This window comes from Dermacentor variabilis, chromosome 1, assembly GCF_050947875.1.
Source record: "Dermacentor variabilis isolate Ectoservices chromosome 1, ASM5094787v1, whole genome shotgun sequence".
Classification (NCBI taxonomy): Eukaryota; Metazoa; Arthropoda; class Arachnida; order Ixodida; family Ixodidae; genus Dermacentor; species Dermacentor variabilis.
This window is the reverse complement of record NC_134568.1, coordinates 100944841-100961757: the sequence shown is the minus strand read 5'-3', so window position 1 is coordinate 100961757 and position 16917 is coordinate 100944841. Positions and strand designations below refer to the sequence as shown.

General features: G+C 45.1%; 1 protein-coding gene across 1 annotated transcript in view; it reads left to right on the top strand.

The window, feature by feature from the left end:
* LOC142581886 (uncharacterized) overlaps window positions 1-7324 on the top strand; it is a 64081-nt gene extending 56757 nt beyond the window's left edge. The window contains exon 10 of the mRNA XM_075691333.1: window positions 6524-7324. Within this exon, the coding sequence (XP_075547448.1) occupies window positions 6524-6822 (299 nt within the window). The 3' untranslated portion in view covers window positions 6823-7324. The remainder of the gene's footprint in view (window positions 1-6523) is intronic.
* Window positions 7325-16917: the final 9593 nt, after the last annotated feature.

Genomic DNA, 16917 nt, shown 5'->3' with positions numbered 1-16917 from the left:
ATGCCAAGTTTTCTTTTCACTGATTTCATGCTGCGTCCATTTTTTACTGCTTCCTCAGTCTGTCTCACGTTATAATTTCGAATATCCCTTATTTTCATCTTGTTGATTAGTTTTGACAGTTCTGCGAATTCTATCTGATTTCTTGAGTTGGTCACTTTCATTCTTTGTTGTTTCTTTATTAGGTCCTTTGTTGCTTGGGAAAGCTTACCTACTGGTTGCCTTGGTGCATTGCCTTCCACTTCATGTGCTGCTGAATCGGTCCGCTTTTATCCTTACTGTGTCTAGGTTGGCCTGTTTCTTCTTGACCAATTTTACGCTTTCTCTCTTCAAATTCAGGTAAATCCTAGACCTCGCTAACCTATGATCACTGCACTTCACCCTAACACTTGTAGATCCTGCACTATGCGGTGATCTGCAGAAAGTATGAAATTGATTTCATTCCTTGTTTGACCATTAGGGCTTTTCCAGGTCCACTTTTTGTTGCTGCGCTTTCTGAAGAAGGTGTTCATTATTAGCAGCTTATTCCATTCTGTGAATTCTGCTAGCGTCTCTCCTCTAGTGTTTCTAGAGCCGACGCCGTAAGTGCCATTTGGTTGTTCACCAGCCTGCTTATTTCCCACTTTTGAAATTGAAGTCGCCCATTACTACAGTATGCCGAGTTGCACTTTTCTCATGGCTAATTTCCACGTATTCATTAACAGCATTAATTCACCACAGCATTAAGTATTCACCACAGCATTAATGTGAGGGTAGCAGTAGTCGTAATAAAGCTGAATAGGAGGTATAGAACAAAGGTAGCACAAGCCTACACTCCAACCTCCAGCCATGATGATGATGATGAAGTTCATCATCATCATCATGGCTGGAGGTAGGAGTGTAGGCTTGTGCTACCTTTGTTCTATACCTCCTATTCAGCTTTATTACGACTACTGCTACCCTCTCATTAATGCTGTAGAATTTGTCAATGTTGCCAACTATGTCCTTATGAATTATGAATCCTACTCCAAACTGATTCTAATTGGTAGACCTCTATAGCAGAGGATGTGGCCAATAATCAGCACTGTGTAAGCCTCACCAGTTCTAACCCCACTAAGGCCAATGATATCACAAAAAATGCCTGATAGTTCCTTAAAAAATCCTGCTAAGTTAGCCTCACTCGAAAGAGTACGGGCGTTAAAGGTTGCAAGGGTCAGTTTCCATTGGCGGCCTGTCCGGGTCCAGAGATTATCCAATTCGTATTCATTTATAAATACCGTTGGAGCAGCCTGAATGCATATAACAGTGTGCAGAGTAGTACGAATGACCCTTTCGAGAAGTTTCGCCAGCAGTTTCCAGCGGCACGACCTTGATGTAGCCCAATCTACTTCGATCGCAGTGCTGCCACAGTATTTTTCGTCGTTGCACGCCTCACTGCTAAGCATGTGCCGCCCCAGCCGCTCGTCCCAGTCAACCGTATTCTAGTACACTCTACACCCGCGCATGGCCTGCCATCTCCACTCTGTTGGTTGAGTTTGCCTTGCGCACAGCATTCTGCCATGTTGTGCTTGTTTGTTTAGTTTGTGTTCGAGACAGCACTCTGTTTGCTCCAACAAGTCTTTCTCGTGAAGTTATAGATAGGCAGCGTCAAATGGCACTTTGCAGTCCGACTCCAAAAGAGTTTCGAGTCGCAGTCCGAATAAGCCCGACTCTGCAACTGAAGAGGCTGAATTGCCGCCTACCACAACGAGCTCAGATGCGGACAGTATTGATGACCTGCTGGGCTGCGGTGTGTGTGCCAGTTCCTGCCGCCATTAGATTTGAAGACTTTGCAGACGTCGATAGCGCGGTTTCGTCGTGTGCCGAACTGAATGATGATGGAGTAATTGAGCAAGTTCCCCCACTGTCAAACAGTGACTCTGACTCGGATGATGATGTGCCGTGTGCTCTGGAGTCTTCCACATGCGAATTTGACTCAAGTCTTTCCAGTCCTTGCATCGGTGTACAGCGAAACTCAAAACTGGCAGATATACAGCCGTACTTGGTTGCACGTAAGCGGAAGTGCGTGCAGCAACGCATCGACCACCTATTCCATGCACAGGGGCCTTAAAATGTAAAAACAGTTCTCTTTTTCTGGACACATTCTTTTTTTTGGACATTCGATAGTTCAGACTTATTTACGTTTCTCGTAGAGTCCAAATCGTTGGTTGTCGACTGTAGTGGCACTCGAGACTGCCCTGCCCCTCTCGAGCCCTCCGCACTCGTAGATGGTTGGAGTTCATGCACTTGCCTCAACCACCTGTGCTTGCGCTCCTTATGGAGACTTACAGGTTCTGTCATGGTCAGATTGGTTCGGTATCCCTTTGACTTGCTGCCCGAGTCTCTTCACGCCATTTCTCTACCATACGTGCCGAACGCAAAGGGCCCATAGCCGAGCAAACATGAAATTTCTGTAACACTTTGCACGCTTGTGGGCCTTATCAATCCTGATTAGCACTTGTATGAGTGATAAATTATGCTTACTGTGGCAAAGTGAGCTTTCTCGAGCGCAGCTGTTGATGTTCGGATGGACAAACATAGGGCCGTGCTACTCCTGTTTGAATGCCATGTGCAAGGCTAAATTTACCTCCGATTGTGTCATGCATGGTGAGACAGCGGCGCCATCTGCACACTCGGCATGTGCTCAATCGAATAATGGCTTTTTTCTTCTACACAGCGATTTTAAAGTGCATGACATCTATTCATGCATTAGAGAGCTTAGGTGCTTAACCAAGGTGTCTACCAACCGGGAAAACCGTGAATTCTTGGGATTCGAGTAGTCTGGAAATATTCGGGGAAAACTCAGGGAATTAGTGCTTCTATCAAGGAAAATTAGCTGTAATTTTATCAAAAGGGAACTAGTGTTGCAGTAATGCTGGCTCGAGTAACAGAGAGGAATCTCAACACATTGTCAGTGACGCCGTCTCGTCGGCTGGAGGAGTTGCCAATGTACAGTCAACGATTGACTTTCAGGACGCTTGTCGGGTGTCCAGACCACGTACCCCATAGAGCTAATGTATAAGAACGTATGAAATTTTGAACGCAAGAACCCTTCGCTGTCCGATTTTCCAGACTTTTTGCTGTGACCGCAGGTCTGAAACGGCATTCATCAAAGTCACCACTGCCGTCATTTTTATTACCAGGCCACCTCGAACCGGTACTTTTGCATGCTGATCCACTGGCAGCCCTAGCTAACGTTGGCCGTAGCCACTATCAACGTTACTCGTAACGTTGGCCACTACCGCAGCAATGCTAGGCCTAGCTGCTTCGACGTTCGCTATTAAAGGGACACTAAAGGCAAATATTAAGTCATGCTAAAGTGATTAGTGCTCACTAAGGTGTCAATATTATAGCGAACAGAGCTTTAATAATCGAGAAATTGAGGTAAATGCAGGACGTGATTAAAAACTCCCGCGGGACATTCAAGTACTTGCTCGATGACGAAAGCACTCCTCAGTTTATTTTAAAATGTTGTCGCTATACTCAACCACTCGTTGCAAGGAACATCCTTGTATTGTACTATAAAACAAAATGCTATTTGTCCAGTTCTATTTCATTTTTAGAAAAAAAGAACTCATTGAAATTAATCGTGACAGTGACGCGGTTGGTCAAAAGGTTTTGTTTTCGCTTGACTTCACGTCGCCCGCGCTTTCAAGTTTCAGTAGTTTCGTTATCGCGTAGTGCTGCGCTGGTTTTGCTGGCTCGTGAAACTCGCACAAACTAAGTAGCAGAGAATTCCATGTGATGTCGTGGGATGCCCGAACGGTCTATGCCACTTGACCAAAAAGCAGCTGCAGCGGTAAATCCACCGCCCTTTCTTGGCTCGGTACGGCCGTCTGTCGCTTGCTGTTTTACACACCGACAGCAGCAAAGGGTGGTGATGGCCTATGCAACGTCACCACTCCCCTGGTTGGGTGTCGGGAGATTTGAACTACGAAAAATGTATTCAGACCCTTCAGATGCAATTTTCTCGTAAGCCAAGTCTTTTCTTGACACGAAACAAGCAGTGCGAGGTTTCTGGAACGGTAGTTAAACAGTCCACGTCGGCTTCGAATTTGCCTTTAGTGTCCCTTTAAGCTTCTTGCTGTTCGGTGCAATGTTTTTCATTGAAAGAATTCGCCGCTGTCAGCTGCGACTCTGCTTTTGTGGTCCTCGCAATTGGCTTCGAAGCTTGGAATGCACGGTGTGTTGCATAATGCTGGTTCCCGAAAGTCAGCTTCGCCTCGTTATAGCAATGTTACATTGTGAAGCATACGCCAAAGTATTGCGGTGAAGCATAAGCATTGGAAGGGGTAATTGTCACGTGACACAGTAGGTATCCCTTAATTTACACGCGTGCACTCACCATCTCCTGTCACAATACGCACACAGATATGCCTAATAAGTGTACTGGCAGGCCTTCAAAGCTTTTTCAGAAGTGCCTGTAGCGATTTGAGCCCTTAAGGACACTAAAAGACATGCATTCATTTTTTTAAACTGTCCAATTTTTTCGGACGCTTTTGCGGCCCCTAGGGAGTCAGATTACTTGGATGTTAACAGTACAACTGACCAAGAGGATGCTTCAAATGGTCCGTGAAGTAAAGGCAAGGCGGAAGGAGGATGAGAACGCTAAGGGCCTACACATTGAGGAATGAACAAGAAAGGAAGTGTGTCGCTGCTTCTTTGAAGGAGCTTGAGTTAAAAAAAGAACAAAATGTTGGCTGATGCCAAGATGCAGGTGTGCCTCATACAAACCAAAATAAACTCTTTAAAGCAGTGAAACGCAACACTGAGGCATTGTGTGCGGGTTGAGAGTATGTCAGGATAGTTGAGATTGATTTATTAGCTGTTTGGGAGAGAATCCCACTTGTGACAAAGTTTGGGCCTCATACCGATGAGCTTGCTATCAGTTGATAGAAATGGCACATATTCGAAAATATTTGCCTCTGTATGCATCTCCTTTTTATTCATACTTGAGAATGAGCTTTATTATTTTTTCGAAGATGTTTTCTTCGCTGGGCATTTTACTAACCCTTCCTTTTTGTTTTCTTTTGAATAAAATAAACACTACTCCTTACTATTCAAACTGAATTAAGTCGTTTTTAATTGTTAACATGCTTACTAGAGAGTGACAGCATCGGGCGACATAGTGTCAGCCCGTCTTGTCACTCAGGGAATTTTGCAAAGGCATTCAGGGAAAACCTGGAAAACGCGGGGAATTTGGAAATGTCAACTTGGTAGACAACCTGTTAACTTATAATACAGCTAGTGGGGGTCCCATGGTGTAAGATTGCAATCATTCTTGCTCCCTGTTTGTAGTAAGCCCACTGTGGTCAAGGGTGTTGGGTGCGAATTAGTGTCCCCCTGTATTGGTGCCAGTCTCTCTTTGTGCCATTTCTGGACTATGGATGTCGAACACGGGGGTGCCTAACCGAGCAAGTGTGAAATTTCTGCAGAAATTTGCGCACTTGTAGGTCTTATATAACTCCCGATGAGCACTGGCTTGAGTTTGATGGATTGCCATATAATCTCAAGCATATGGGCCGCATCCCCAACTTGGGAGCCCAAAATTTCTAGGAAAAGAAATTTCGAGCCAAAGAACGATCATGTTCTATTGTTATGCTCAAGGTCGTTCCATACGCTGAGGAGCATGGCAGGTTACTTCTGCATCGACGACAAGAGCGTATGTCGGTGGCTGAAGTAGAAAGAGAAGCTCGCCACGACGAACAAATCAAGGAAGGCGTTCTGTGGGAAAGCGTACAAGTTCCTAGAACTTGTTGGAAAAATTTGACCAAATGGCCTCATCCCGTGGGCTGCTCCTTGTCAAAATCGTGAAAAAAAGTGCGGCCCTTACACAAGTCTATATGGTATACCTACCTACTGTGGCTGAGTGAGCTCTCTTAAACGTGACCACTTCCACTCGGATCGAAAAACGTATTGCCTAGCTGTGCCTCTCTAAACGCCGAGTGAGAGGCTAGATTTAGCTCTAATTGCATCATGTGTGGCATGCTGCCGCCACCATGCTTGATGCATGCGACACATGCTTGATGAGTAATGACTTTTTTCTTCTATAGACCGACTCAAAAGTAAGGCACATGCGTAGTATGGTTGCAAGGATATAACCAATAACATTATAAACATGTTTTCATTACATATGGTTTTAGTAAGCGGCTAAACGGTTGGCGCCGCCAGATGCTCTATAAAAATTTTTAGTGCGGCTTGCAGAAGAAGCCGTTCTGATGATGCAGTTGCATTTCTTGTGCGGGCATTTTGTTTCTGACATTATATGTTAAAGAGGCCAAATAGCTGACGTAACGACGGTCTAAAGTCTTCAAATTCTGAGTGTTGCTTTGCATTTCAGTTGTATGTGCTGACTGTGCAAGGTTGGAAAAACAGTGATGAGCATCGTGCCTTTGTGTCGTTTGCATCTTCTCAGTGCTGGTCACAGCGTGGTTAACAAATATATATATTTGTTGTGCAAGTCACTTTGTGCATTAATTTTGTGTTTTGTGCTGTTGTTTCTTGGCAGCTGCTGGTGAAGGTAAGAAGAAGAAGATCAAAAGGAAGAAGAGGAAAGACAGGCAGCAGCAAGTGAAGCGTGGCAATTTGTCCGATTCCAAGCCTGGCAAAAGCACTCTGGAAATGTCTGAAGGAAAACAAATCTCAAAAATGTCTGAAAGAAAACAAAACACAGTGTCTGGAAAAAAGCCATTTGAGAAGCAAGGAGGCAAACCTGGGCATGCAAAGACATCCAAGGCCAAGTTTGATGCTAAGCGCAAAGAGGTGAAAAACACTGCTGGATCTGCAAAGCAGAGAAAAGTTCAATAGCAGTGAAGTGCTAAATCATTTGTGGCACAAAATAGAAAAGTGCTCCATAGCATCGTCATTTCTGCAGTTCAGTAAAATGAAGTTGCAGTACACATTGAGTTCATTATGAGAACAAAGAAAAACTGCGCAAAAAAGAACAAGACAGAGAAAGAACCACACGACACAGGCGCAGACTAACAACTGGTTTAATGCTCCAACGCCACTTTCCTACCAACAACAGAACGCATGCGCATGGTGGGAAAGTGGCGTTGGAGCATTAAACCAGTTGTTAGTCTGCGCCTGTGTCGTGTGGTTCTTTCTCTGTCTTGTTCTTTTTTGCGCAGTTTTTCTTTGTTCTCATAATGTCATACCAACTAGCCCCTCACCGTACGCTTCTAGACATTGAGTTCAGTCTGAAAATGAAAAAGGTGGGACCTATGCTGCATCTTAAGGGGAGACACATACTGCTATTAAAATAATGTTCATTTTTTTCATCAATATTAATAAAGCTTTCCAGTCTTAAGGTTTTTGTGTTGATTTCAAATATGTACTTAGTTGTGCTGTAGGTTAATCAGCTTCTACGATAATTAACATTTAACTTCCATTATTTGAGGCCACAATGGAAAATAAATGGCACAATAAAAGTTATTTGTAAGCCATGGTTAGATAGCATAAAGAGTAAGGAATGAAGGATAGCAAGCACTTTTTTGATCTGGCCATTGATATTTTACAGCCCTTTGAATACAGGTCTGCAAAATGTGGCAACCGTGTGGGAGTAGATGTAGCAAAATAATTTCCAAAGTGAAGACAAAAAAAATTTGTTTGCTATACTTCATAAAGTATACATTATGCTCCGTTCTGAAAAAAGAAAAGAGGAAAGTCATATCTGTTAATGTTGTGATATCGAGGCCTGTATATTGCATGGAGCCCAAAATTTGCTTTGGGAAAAGTACACACACAAAAAAAGAAAAAAAAAACAGCATTAAGCATGAGGGGCCATGGCATCCAGAACAACTATTTTTGATATTCGCTCTATACGCATTAAACTTTCAGGACACGTCCAATCTTGTGTGCTGCTTACAAATATGGAATTAAATGTTTTCCAAAGTCAATAAAAAATCTACAATTCTTGTGTTAGAAATTTGGGATCTGATTTGCAAAAAAATTTACTGCGATAAGATAGCTAGATTAATAAAGGGAAAATCAGACATCCACCAGTTCGTAGCAATTGCTACAAAGGAAAGAAAAGCCTCATAGTTGAAGAAAAATTCGTCCTGGTCCGGGACTCGAACCCGGGACCACCGCCTGTCCGGGGCAGCCGCTGTACCATCTGAGCTAACCGAAGGCGAGCAGATGGCAGCGAGAAGTCGCATTTGTCGACAACATACGAAGCAAAGGCAAGTGTTTGACGTAGTAGTTCTGCGGAAACCCGCAAGGTGGAGTTCCTGGATGTTCAAAGACTGCAAGTTAGCATTAGGATGTTTGTGTCTGCACGTTGCCTAAGTTATGAAATTCTAATGTTGCAGCTTTACAAATGTGAATTCTTGTTGGTGATTTCTACAGGATTTCAAGATGTTTCAGTGTCCTAAGACACTATGTCATAGTTTTTGTGCACTCTCTGACTCGCCAGCATTCAGGGGGAACAAATGACGAGAATTGAATGTGTAGAAGGGACGCAATGCTGATCTCGAAATGTGATACCTTAAAAAAGGTACACTTGAAAAAAAAAAAGGAAATTATCAATTTCAAGCTTCGAAACCAGGAAATAATTACTATATAATTAAAGACAAAATTCTTTCGCCGATATTGGCATTAGGCTCACGTATAGGCTCGTAACAGGATTTTGAATGCACCAACACGAACCTGCACGCAAGAACCAAGGGCAATGGTTAGCTTCGCTGCTGCGTTATTGCCGATGCAGTATGAGATTGGACAACGCAGTGACGTATCTCCGGCGCGATTTTATCGGCTCAGCTGAACTTTGGGACAACCACCTCCTCTTGCCGAAGGAAGCAGAGACGGTTTGCGCTTCGCTTTTCGTGGACGCGCGCCCAGTGTCAGACTTTTTTTATTGCGATAGCAATTATATGGACACTCTAAGCGCATTTCTGCCATTGCTGTCGCCGTGAGGTTCCGCACAAAGTCCAAGAGTGATAACCGTCGCCGCGCGCCCTACGCTGTACGTGCGAGTGAACGCGTGCGAGAGGAGTCGACGATCGCTGCTCAATCTCGCCTGCACGAAAGACTTAAGCGGGGGAGCAAGCGCACAGATTTCCGTCGCGCGCGAGGCACTCGACGTTGCGAGGCAACGGGGGGCGGTGTTCTACTTCGGCTGCAACTGCGCATGTGGCGCCTGCGCGGGGTCTCGCGGCCGTGTCTAGTGAGCAAACTGGAGTTCGGTGCAGAGTCTAGTTGCGTCGGTGGCTCGTAGATTTGTTTGTGCTGTGTTCTCGGCGCTCCCTTTACGTTGAAGCTAGACAACACGAATGTCACTTCGCTCGCATCTGCTGCCGCGTTTCCTCACGCCAGCGTCTTGACAGCCAGTTTCCGCGGTGATTGAGTGAGATGTTTGTGCAGGCCACACCATGCTTGTTCATTTAGTTAGTGTGCCTATGTTTACAGTTTATGTGGCCGATAAAACTACTATCCTTACTTCGTGTAGCTGTCCACTAATTTGATGTCGCAATCGATGCTTCGCCTTTCGGGCGAAACTGACTGTTTTTCGATTTGCCGCTTGGCGTTCGCAATACGATCAACAACGAAACGGCGTATCAACAGTTATAGAAGCAAACCCACTGACCGGCCTAGCAGACGAGCGCTGCGCTGGCAGCGTCAGGGCACTAGTTGCCATAGCGACAGCCAATCTGAAGACGTGTCTCAGCGTGCTGGCGCACTGAGCCAATAGGAGCGCCGCGTGCATCTCGAGCTTCGTCAGACCGGCCCCTGATTGTTTTACGTTTGCGCTTTTTCTTTGCGGCCATCGTCCACTAGGATGCGAGGAACTGAAAGGCGGAACTTTGAGTATTAAGAACGATACCAAGATGGCGGCGCGCAGCGGCAGTTAAGACCAGAAATAGCACCGTGAACTCCGGCGTTTCTGTGCGACATTGGGCTGCTTTCACGTCCGCGCTGCCAAAAATTTTTTTCGGACACTTGAGGTGAGTTTTTGATCTAATCGTTTCGATACGGTGTAGAATGGGTCTTTTAATGCTGAAACAAGTAGTTCTCATAAATCGACTTTTTTCTCTCGCGATTTTCGGTTTTTAAAACCCGTGTCCCCCCTTAAGTGACCGTGAGGGCTAATTCAATATTGACCGTTTCAAGATATCTACGAAGCATTTTCACATGGACTCCAGTTACTGACGCTGCAGATGATTGTCATCTGTTCTATGTAGACGGATTGTTTACGCAACATTTAGAGATTAAATTGGAGTCTCAATTTTTTTTTCTGGTAAGTTTTACAAGCTCTCAAGAGGAAATGTTTTGCTGGATGGATACATATACTTATGTGCTTTTGATTACGCGATTTATTTGCAGTGTCTCTTTCTGGAATCTGCATTCAAATAAAAGTTCCATAAAACTGATTTTTTGTTGCTCTTGCGGTGTGGAAAATAAACTGACACACCCGCCTAACCACTTGCCTATGTCCCTTAAGAGGACTTCATAGCATTTTGTGTACTTGCTGTGACAGTCGAAATATAACACGGATATAACAAAATACCTAGACAACTTATAACTTTCCTCTTATAGTGCCGAACCGGCTGTAATGCGGCATTATCTGGCTTCTGTATACCCACCCATAGAACTCCATGTATACGCATACTGCATAAGTGCTGCTGCGCGATACGAAATATCGGTTATAAGGCGACTTCCGATGGAAAATCGCAGAAAAACGTAGTAGCGAGCGCACTTCTCCACAAGGCACACCGGCGAGGGGAGGACAGAGCGACGAGGGCGATGCAGAGGAGCAGGAGGAAACGCGGCGCAAGCGGACACGAAACGTAAAAAAAAAAAAGAAAATGACGCAGAAGCTCCTGTGGGAGTTGACTAAGTATGCGTAAGCATTGTGCCACTTTCTCATCTCTACGCAGCCCGGTGTTATTATCAATGTTACGGAACTTGATCCGACTAGTATAAACGACAGCTATGCGGCGACATGAACTGCTGCGGACGGCGGCGCAAGGTGAATCGACGCAAGCAAACTACGGCAGGTGGTGGCGCCAGCTGCGCTGACGTTTCCATTATTATGAGCCGTTATCGCGCTTTAGCGCTTCATCCATCCGCGTCGAACCATTATCAACCTTGGTCAACCGTACTCCGACGGCGACTGCGTATGGCGCGACCGTGCGGCCCCTACCTTGAAAGCGACGGGGACATAGTGCGCCGAGCGCTGATAGCTTCGCGTGCGCTGTGTTCCCGCAGCTTAGTTCGCGTTGAAGCGTGACGCGCGGCCCCTACCTCGAAGGCGATGTGCAATGGGGAGAGAGTGTCGAATGCCGATAGCTTCGTGTGCGCTGTGTTTTCGCTCGTAGTTTGCGTTGAAGCGAGAGGCAGCACGAAGGCCAATTCGCTCGCTGCTGCGGACCCTATTTTGAAAGCAGTAGTCTAAGTACCGGTAAGGACGAACGGACGGGTTTCTTCGTTGGGTAGCCATAGAAATGCTAACGCATTAAAAAAATAGATTGACAGTCACACGCTTAAACAAAATTACACCCTTTGGGTCCTATCTTGCTACACAACAATAATCGTCATCTGTCTTACACGCATTTCCTTTCTTTAATGCTGCGAGCCCGGTACTGCGAAGTCACGAACGGCATGCGCGTTTTTATCATGACAGAGCATTCTCGACAGCAAAGTAGTGAGCGCAGCGTTTTCAAGAAGGGAAACGCAAGCGAGGCAGATAACAATTAGGCCTAACCGCCGGTTAGGCCTTACCAGTGAGCTTCGTCGAGAGTCTGACCAAAGCAGTGGTTTGGTGCCGAGTCAACGAAACGTCAGTCTCTGTACGCCACTTGGAAAGCGGAGAAACCACCTCGACAACGAAAGTGAGGGCACGGACAACGCTCGAATGGTGGCAACTTCGTTCGCGGTCACCATGTTTTCGACATTGCGCGCACGCGTATCAATCTGAGAAATCGAATGAGACACTGTATGGTGTCCGAAATTTCAGTCGCTGTTCTACGTTATAGTTCTGTTAAGTTGGTGGCGGTGCCGCAGGGCATTTCGAGTAATCGGGTAGGTCTGAAGATTTTGTCGGCGGCTTACTTTCCTCTGTCGTTTTTTTTTCTGTTATTTGTTTGCTTCATGCGAACACCGCGGTACTCGTCACATTTCAGCGTTCGTAAATTTAAACGGATGCAAACATCCTGGTCGGATGCTTCGATTCTCAGATATACGCCGCTGCTTGGTATAATGTTCTACGTGTACAGCCTTTGAAAAGCGTTTTCTTTTTTTTTTCTGCTATAGCAGGATACCGCCCGTAATGCTGATATTCATGTCTCCGGCGACTGTGCTATAATCGTTCTATGCTTATATGAGGTTAGACATGCTTTATTTCTATGGTGCATTGTCCTGTTATAATGAAACCGAAAAGGCAGAACCTGACACAGCGGCTACAGTGCAGCAAACTAGTTTGCACATGACAACTAATTGGTCGCTGGCCAATTTTTCAGATGCCTGATTTTTCTGACCTGCGGGTTTAATCGGAATCCCCTGCTGCAACGTCACCTATCGCTAGAGTCAATGTACCATGGCGACCTAAATTTCAGATGCTGCACGGTGTTCTGCTCGATTTTTTTAGGCATGTACCGCACGCGTCATGCTGCAAGCATGGTGGCTCTGAACAAAAGTTGCTCCCGCTGACTCGGCACCAAACCGCACCTTTGACGACTGAATGTTGCACAAACGGCACAAGTTTGTTATAGGAGTCACTGGTAGCACTGGTTACGCCTAGTTGCCTATAGGCAGTACAGCTGTGAAGAAAATTTGCTGAGTGCTGCTGGAGCACCTGGCTACAAGCCGTCGCGGGAAGCTCTCCGTCAATAAATTTTACCAGTTGACCTCATTGGCGATCGAGCGTGAGAAAACGCACGGACTATAGATTGACTGCCGTTCTAGCAGAGTTGGGCGCATCTGTGGCCCCCTCCACGCCCGAACAATTGGTCGCCGACTGGATAATCTTACCAAACACAACTTGAAATGTATGGAGGAAAGAACATGCTGTGGAAAAAAATATGCATGTCCCACGTAGTGTGGGAATCGGTGAAAGCGAAGCGTGCTTGAGCCAGCAAGACAAAATGGCACATTACAACGAGAGACGTGCTCCAGGTTTCAGTAACAAATGTCTCTCTGCAGCCAACATGGTGTACTTTGCAAAGCAAATGGAAGTTGTTTTATTCAGCATTGAAACGCGTTGCATCATAAGTCACGACATGCTCGACATTGTAGAAACATGCCACAGCGCCACAGTACAGTGAGAGATGCGCAGACAGTTTCAGCGGCGAACGCGTCCCGTGACTTGCATCCTTCATCGTCAGCGATAGAAGACGCGCGCGCTCACTCTGCAAGTAAAATTGTGTCTATGCGACGCGGCTGGCGCACCAATCGTGTCAAAGTGCTGGCTTGCACGAGGGAAAGGCTTGAGGGGGAGTGTTCCATCCTTGGAGGCGTGCATCTGTGACCTACATATAATGTAAAGGCACGGTGGTCCATAGCCCAAACCAAAAAAAAAAAAAAAAACTGAACTTTTTTTGAAGTTGACGCTAACACAAGAAACTGCAAAAAATTATTCTGTAGATGCAAACCCAGTCTTTACACTCTTTTTATCAGTACAGTACAACGTTTAACGCCCGAACTCTCGAGTGAAGCTACCTTAGCAGGACTCTTTGAGGAACTATCAGGCATTGTTTGGGATGTCATTGGCCTTAGTGAGGTTAGAAAAACTGGTGAGGCTTATACAGCGCTGACAAACGGTCACGTCCGCTGCTATAGAGGAAGACTGAGAAAGACTGAGGAAGCAGTAAAATATGGACGCAGCATGAAATCGGTGAGAAGGAAACATGGCATAGGACAAACCAAGATGTATGCTGTGAAAGATAAGCAGGGTAATATCATCAGCAATCTCGAAGATATAGTAAAAGCAGCGGACTAATACTATACTGACTTGTGCAGTACCCAGAGCAGCCACGATACCTCCATTCCTAGTAGTAATGAACAGTTTACATAAGCTCCTTCTGTAATTAGCGATGAGGTCAGAAGGGCCTTGCAAGATATGAAACGGGAAAAAGCGGCAGGGGAAGATGGAATAACAGTATATTTAATCAAAGATGGAGGAGACATAATGCTTGAAAAACTGGCGGCTCTTTATACGAACTGTCTATCGACTTGAAGGGTCCCAGAGAACTGGAAGAATGCCAAAATTATACTAATCCACAAAAAGGGAGACATTAAAGAATTGAAAAATTACAAGCCCATTAGCTTACTTCCAGTATTATATAAAATATGCACCAAAATAATTTCCAATAGAATAATGGCAACACTGGACTTTAGTGAACCAAGGGAACAGGCTGGCTTCAGAAAGGTATAGTCTACAATGGATTACATTCATGTCATTAATCAGGTAATCGAAAAATCCGCAGAGTACAATCAGCGTCTTATATGGCGTTCATAGATTACGAAAAGGCATTTGATTCAGTAGAGATACCAGCAGTCATAGAGGTATTACGTAATCAAGGAGTACATGATGCTTATGTAAATATCTTGGAAAATATCTACAGAGATTCCACAGCTACCTTAATTCTTCACAAGAAAAGTAGGATACCTATAAAGAAAGGAGTCAGACAAGGAGACACAATCTCTCCAATACTATTCACTGCGTGTTTGGAAGTATTTAAGCTATTAAACCGGGAATGCTTCCGTAAGGGTCAACGGCGAATATCTCAGCAACCTTCTGTTTGCAGATGACACTGTCCTGTTCAGCATCACTGGGGATGATTACAACAAAAGATTGATGACCTTAACCGAGAGAGTGTAAGAGTGGGTTTGAAGATTAATATGCAGAAGTCAAAGATAATGATCAGTTGGCGCGGGCAAGGGGACAAGAATTCAGGATCACCAGTTAGCCTCTAGAGTCTGTACAAGAGCACGCTTACCTTGGTCAATTACTCACAGGGGACCCTGATCATGAGAAGGAAATTTACATAAGAATAAAAATATGTTGGATCGCATTCGGCAGACATTGTCAGCTCCTGACTGGAAGCTTACCATTATCATTGAAAAGAAAGGTGTACAATCAGTGCATTTTGCCGGGGCTACCATATCGGGCAGGAACTTGTAGACTGACAAAGAAAAAATATGGGGTTTTACGTGCCAAAACCACTTTCTGATTATGAGGCACGCCGTAGTGGAGGACTCCGAAAATTTCGACCACCTGGAGTTCTTTCACGTGCACCTAAATCTAAGTACACGGGCAGTGGCATAGCCAGAAATTCCGTTAGGGGGGGGGGGGGGGGGGCTCACGTTGGAGCTCGGCCTCTTCACAGAATTTGCCTAGAAATAAAATACATGAATAATAACTACATTGCCATTGCCAAAGATGCTGCAAACGAATTCTTGGTTGCTACGTACTGTCACGACAAGTAAAATATGTATTTTTTCATAAAAGAATATATTCTTATGTCCCAAAAATTATGCCAGAAATAGCGGATATCAATGCTTCCACGTTTTTTGTCTGTTTAATAAGAAAGAAAATAGCACACGAACTTTAGCACTATGTCAGTGCGAAATCAGCAAAGCAGTGCATACCGCGGATAAGATAAATGTAAAGGCCGTGAAATAAACAAGTTGAGGACAAATATCTTAATGAAACTGTCATTCAAGAACATTGTTTACATTTTTGTACATATACAACGGCCAGGGAAATATCTCAGTGACGCTGTCCTTCGTTCCAATGTACTGCGCAAGAGCAGCTGTCACCGGTCGTGTATTGTAATTGCACCGAAATTGTAGTCGCAACAGAGATCACATATAAAAAGCAGCAGTTATGCAAAATATACATTAGAAATGCGAAGTACAATGGTATGCACAAATGCGAAGATAAAGCTTCATAAAAAGCAAAAAAGTGTCTCTACAAACAAGGTTCACTGCATGTATCCACAAAACCTCGCAACAAGATATTTAAATATACGTATAAGTATCCAATAAATCTACGTATCTAAGCAAAAGTCATTGTATATACAGGCCGTTTCAGCTAACTTTAGCCAGAGGTAAAAAATATGCCGATGCACTCTAAGACGACGCTACCAAGTGCATATTGCTCACTTTTGTATGCAGTGTGTCACTCTATTTTTGTATTTTGCTTAATTAGATTTTTAGTCAAGATTAATAAACCAACTTCTCAAGTGACGAAGCTAGGAAAAAAATCTAATTATAAAATTGCAGAGCGGTTTGCAAAACGTCCGAATAAACAGTTTCTGTCTTTCTATATATCTCTTAAGTATTAGTGTATTTCAGCTTACTGATGATGCCCGCTGTGAAGATTGGTCGGTCAATCCCACCGCTCGTAACCCGTTGTCAAGATTGCAGTCGGGCATGAATTAGAAGGTAGCTGGCCCATGCCGTCGTCCCACTTATCCACGCTGGGGACGTTGTTGAAGGGAAGGGCTGCTTCTCATCGAGAACGAGGAATATGGGTTTACTTACAGTATCTACGTAAGGACGTTGCAGTTCATCAGTCTAGCATGACTGCGAGAGTGCACTGAGCAGCCGCACAACAGCGGTTTATAAACACTCGGTCCTCCCTCGAACCCAAGGTGAGGGAAACGTTCGACCAGTCTTCGTAAACGAGTCGCCTCCCTGCGCGAGGGATTACACACACACACTTCCGCACAGGTTCACGGTCCTCAACCGAGGTCAGGCGGTCTTCGCCGAACTCGGGGCTTATGCCAGGAAAGGTGCCTTTTATTCCCCGAGCTGACCCCCGCAGCGCGGCCGCCGGTTGTCCATTGTCTTGCGTCTTGAACGGCGCGTGGGAAGGGGCCTCCAACTACGTTCCCTCGGGCACTCCCTTGTTCACAGCAGACCGGGTCGGCGGTGGCGGGTTCCGTCACAAAGCCTGGT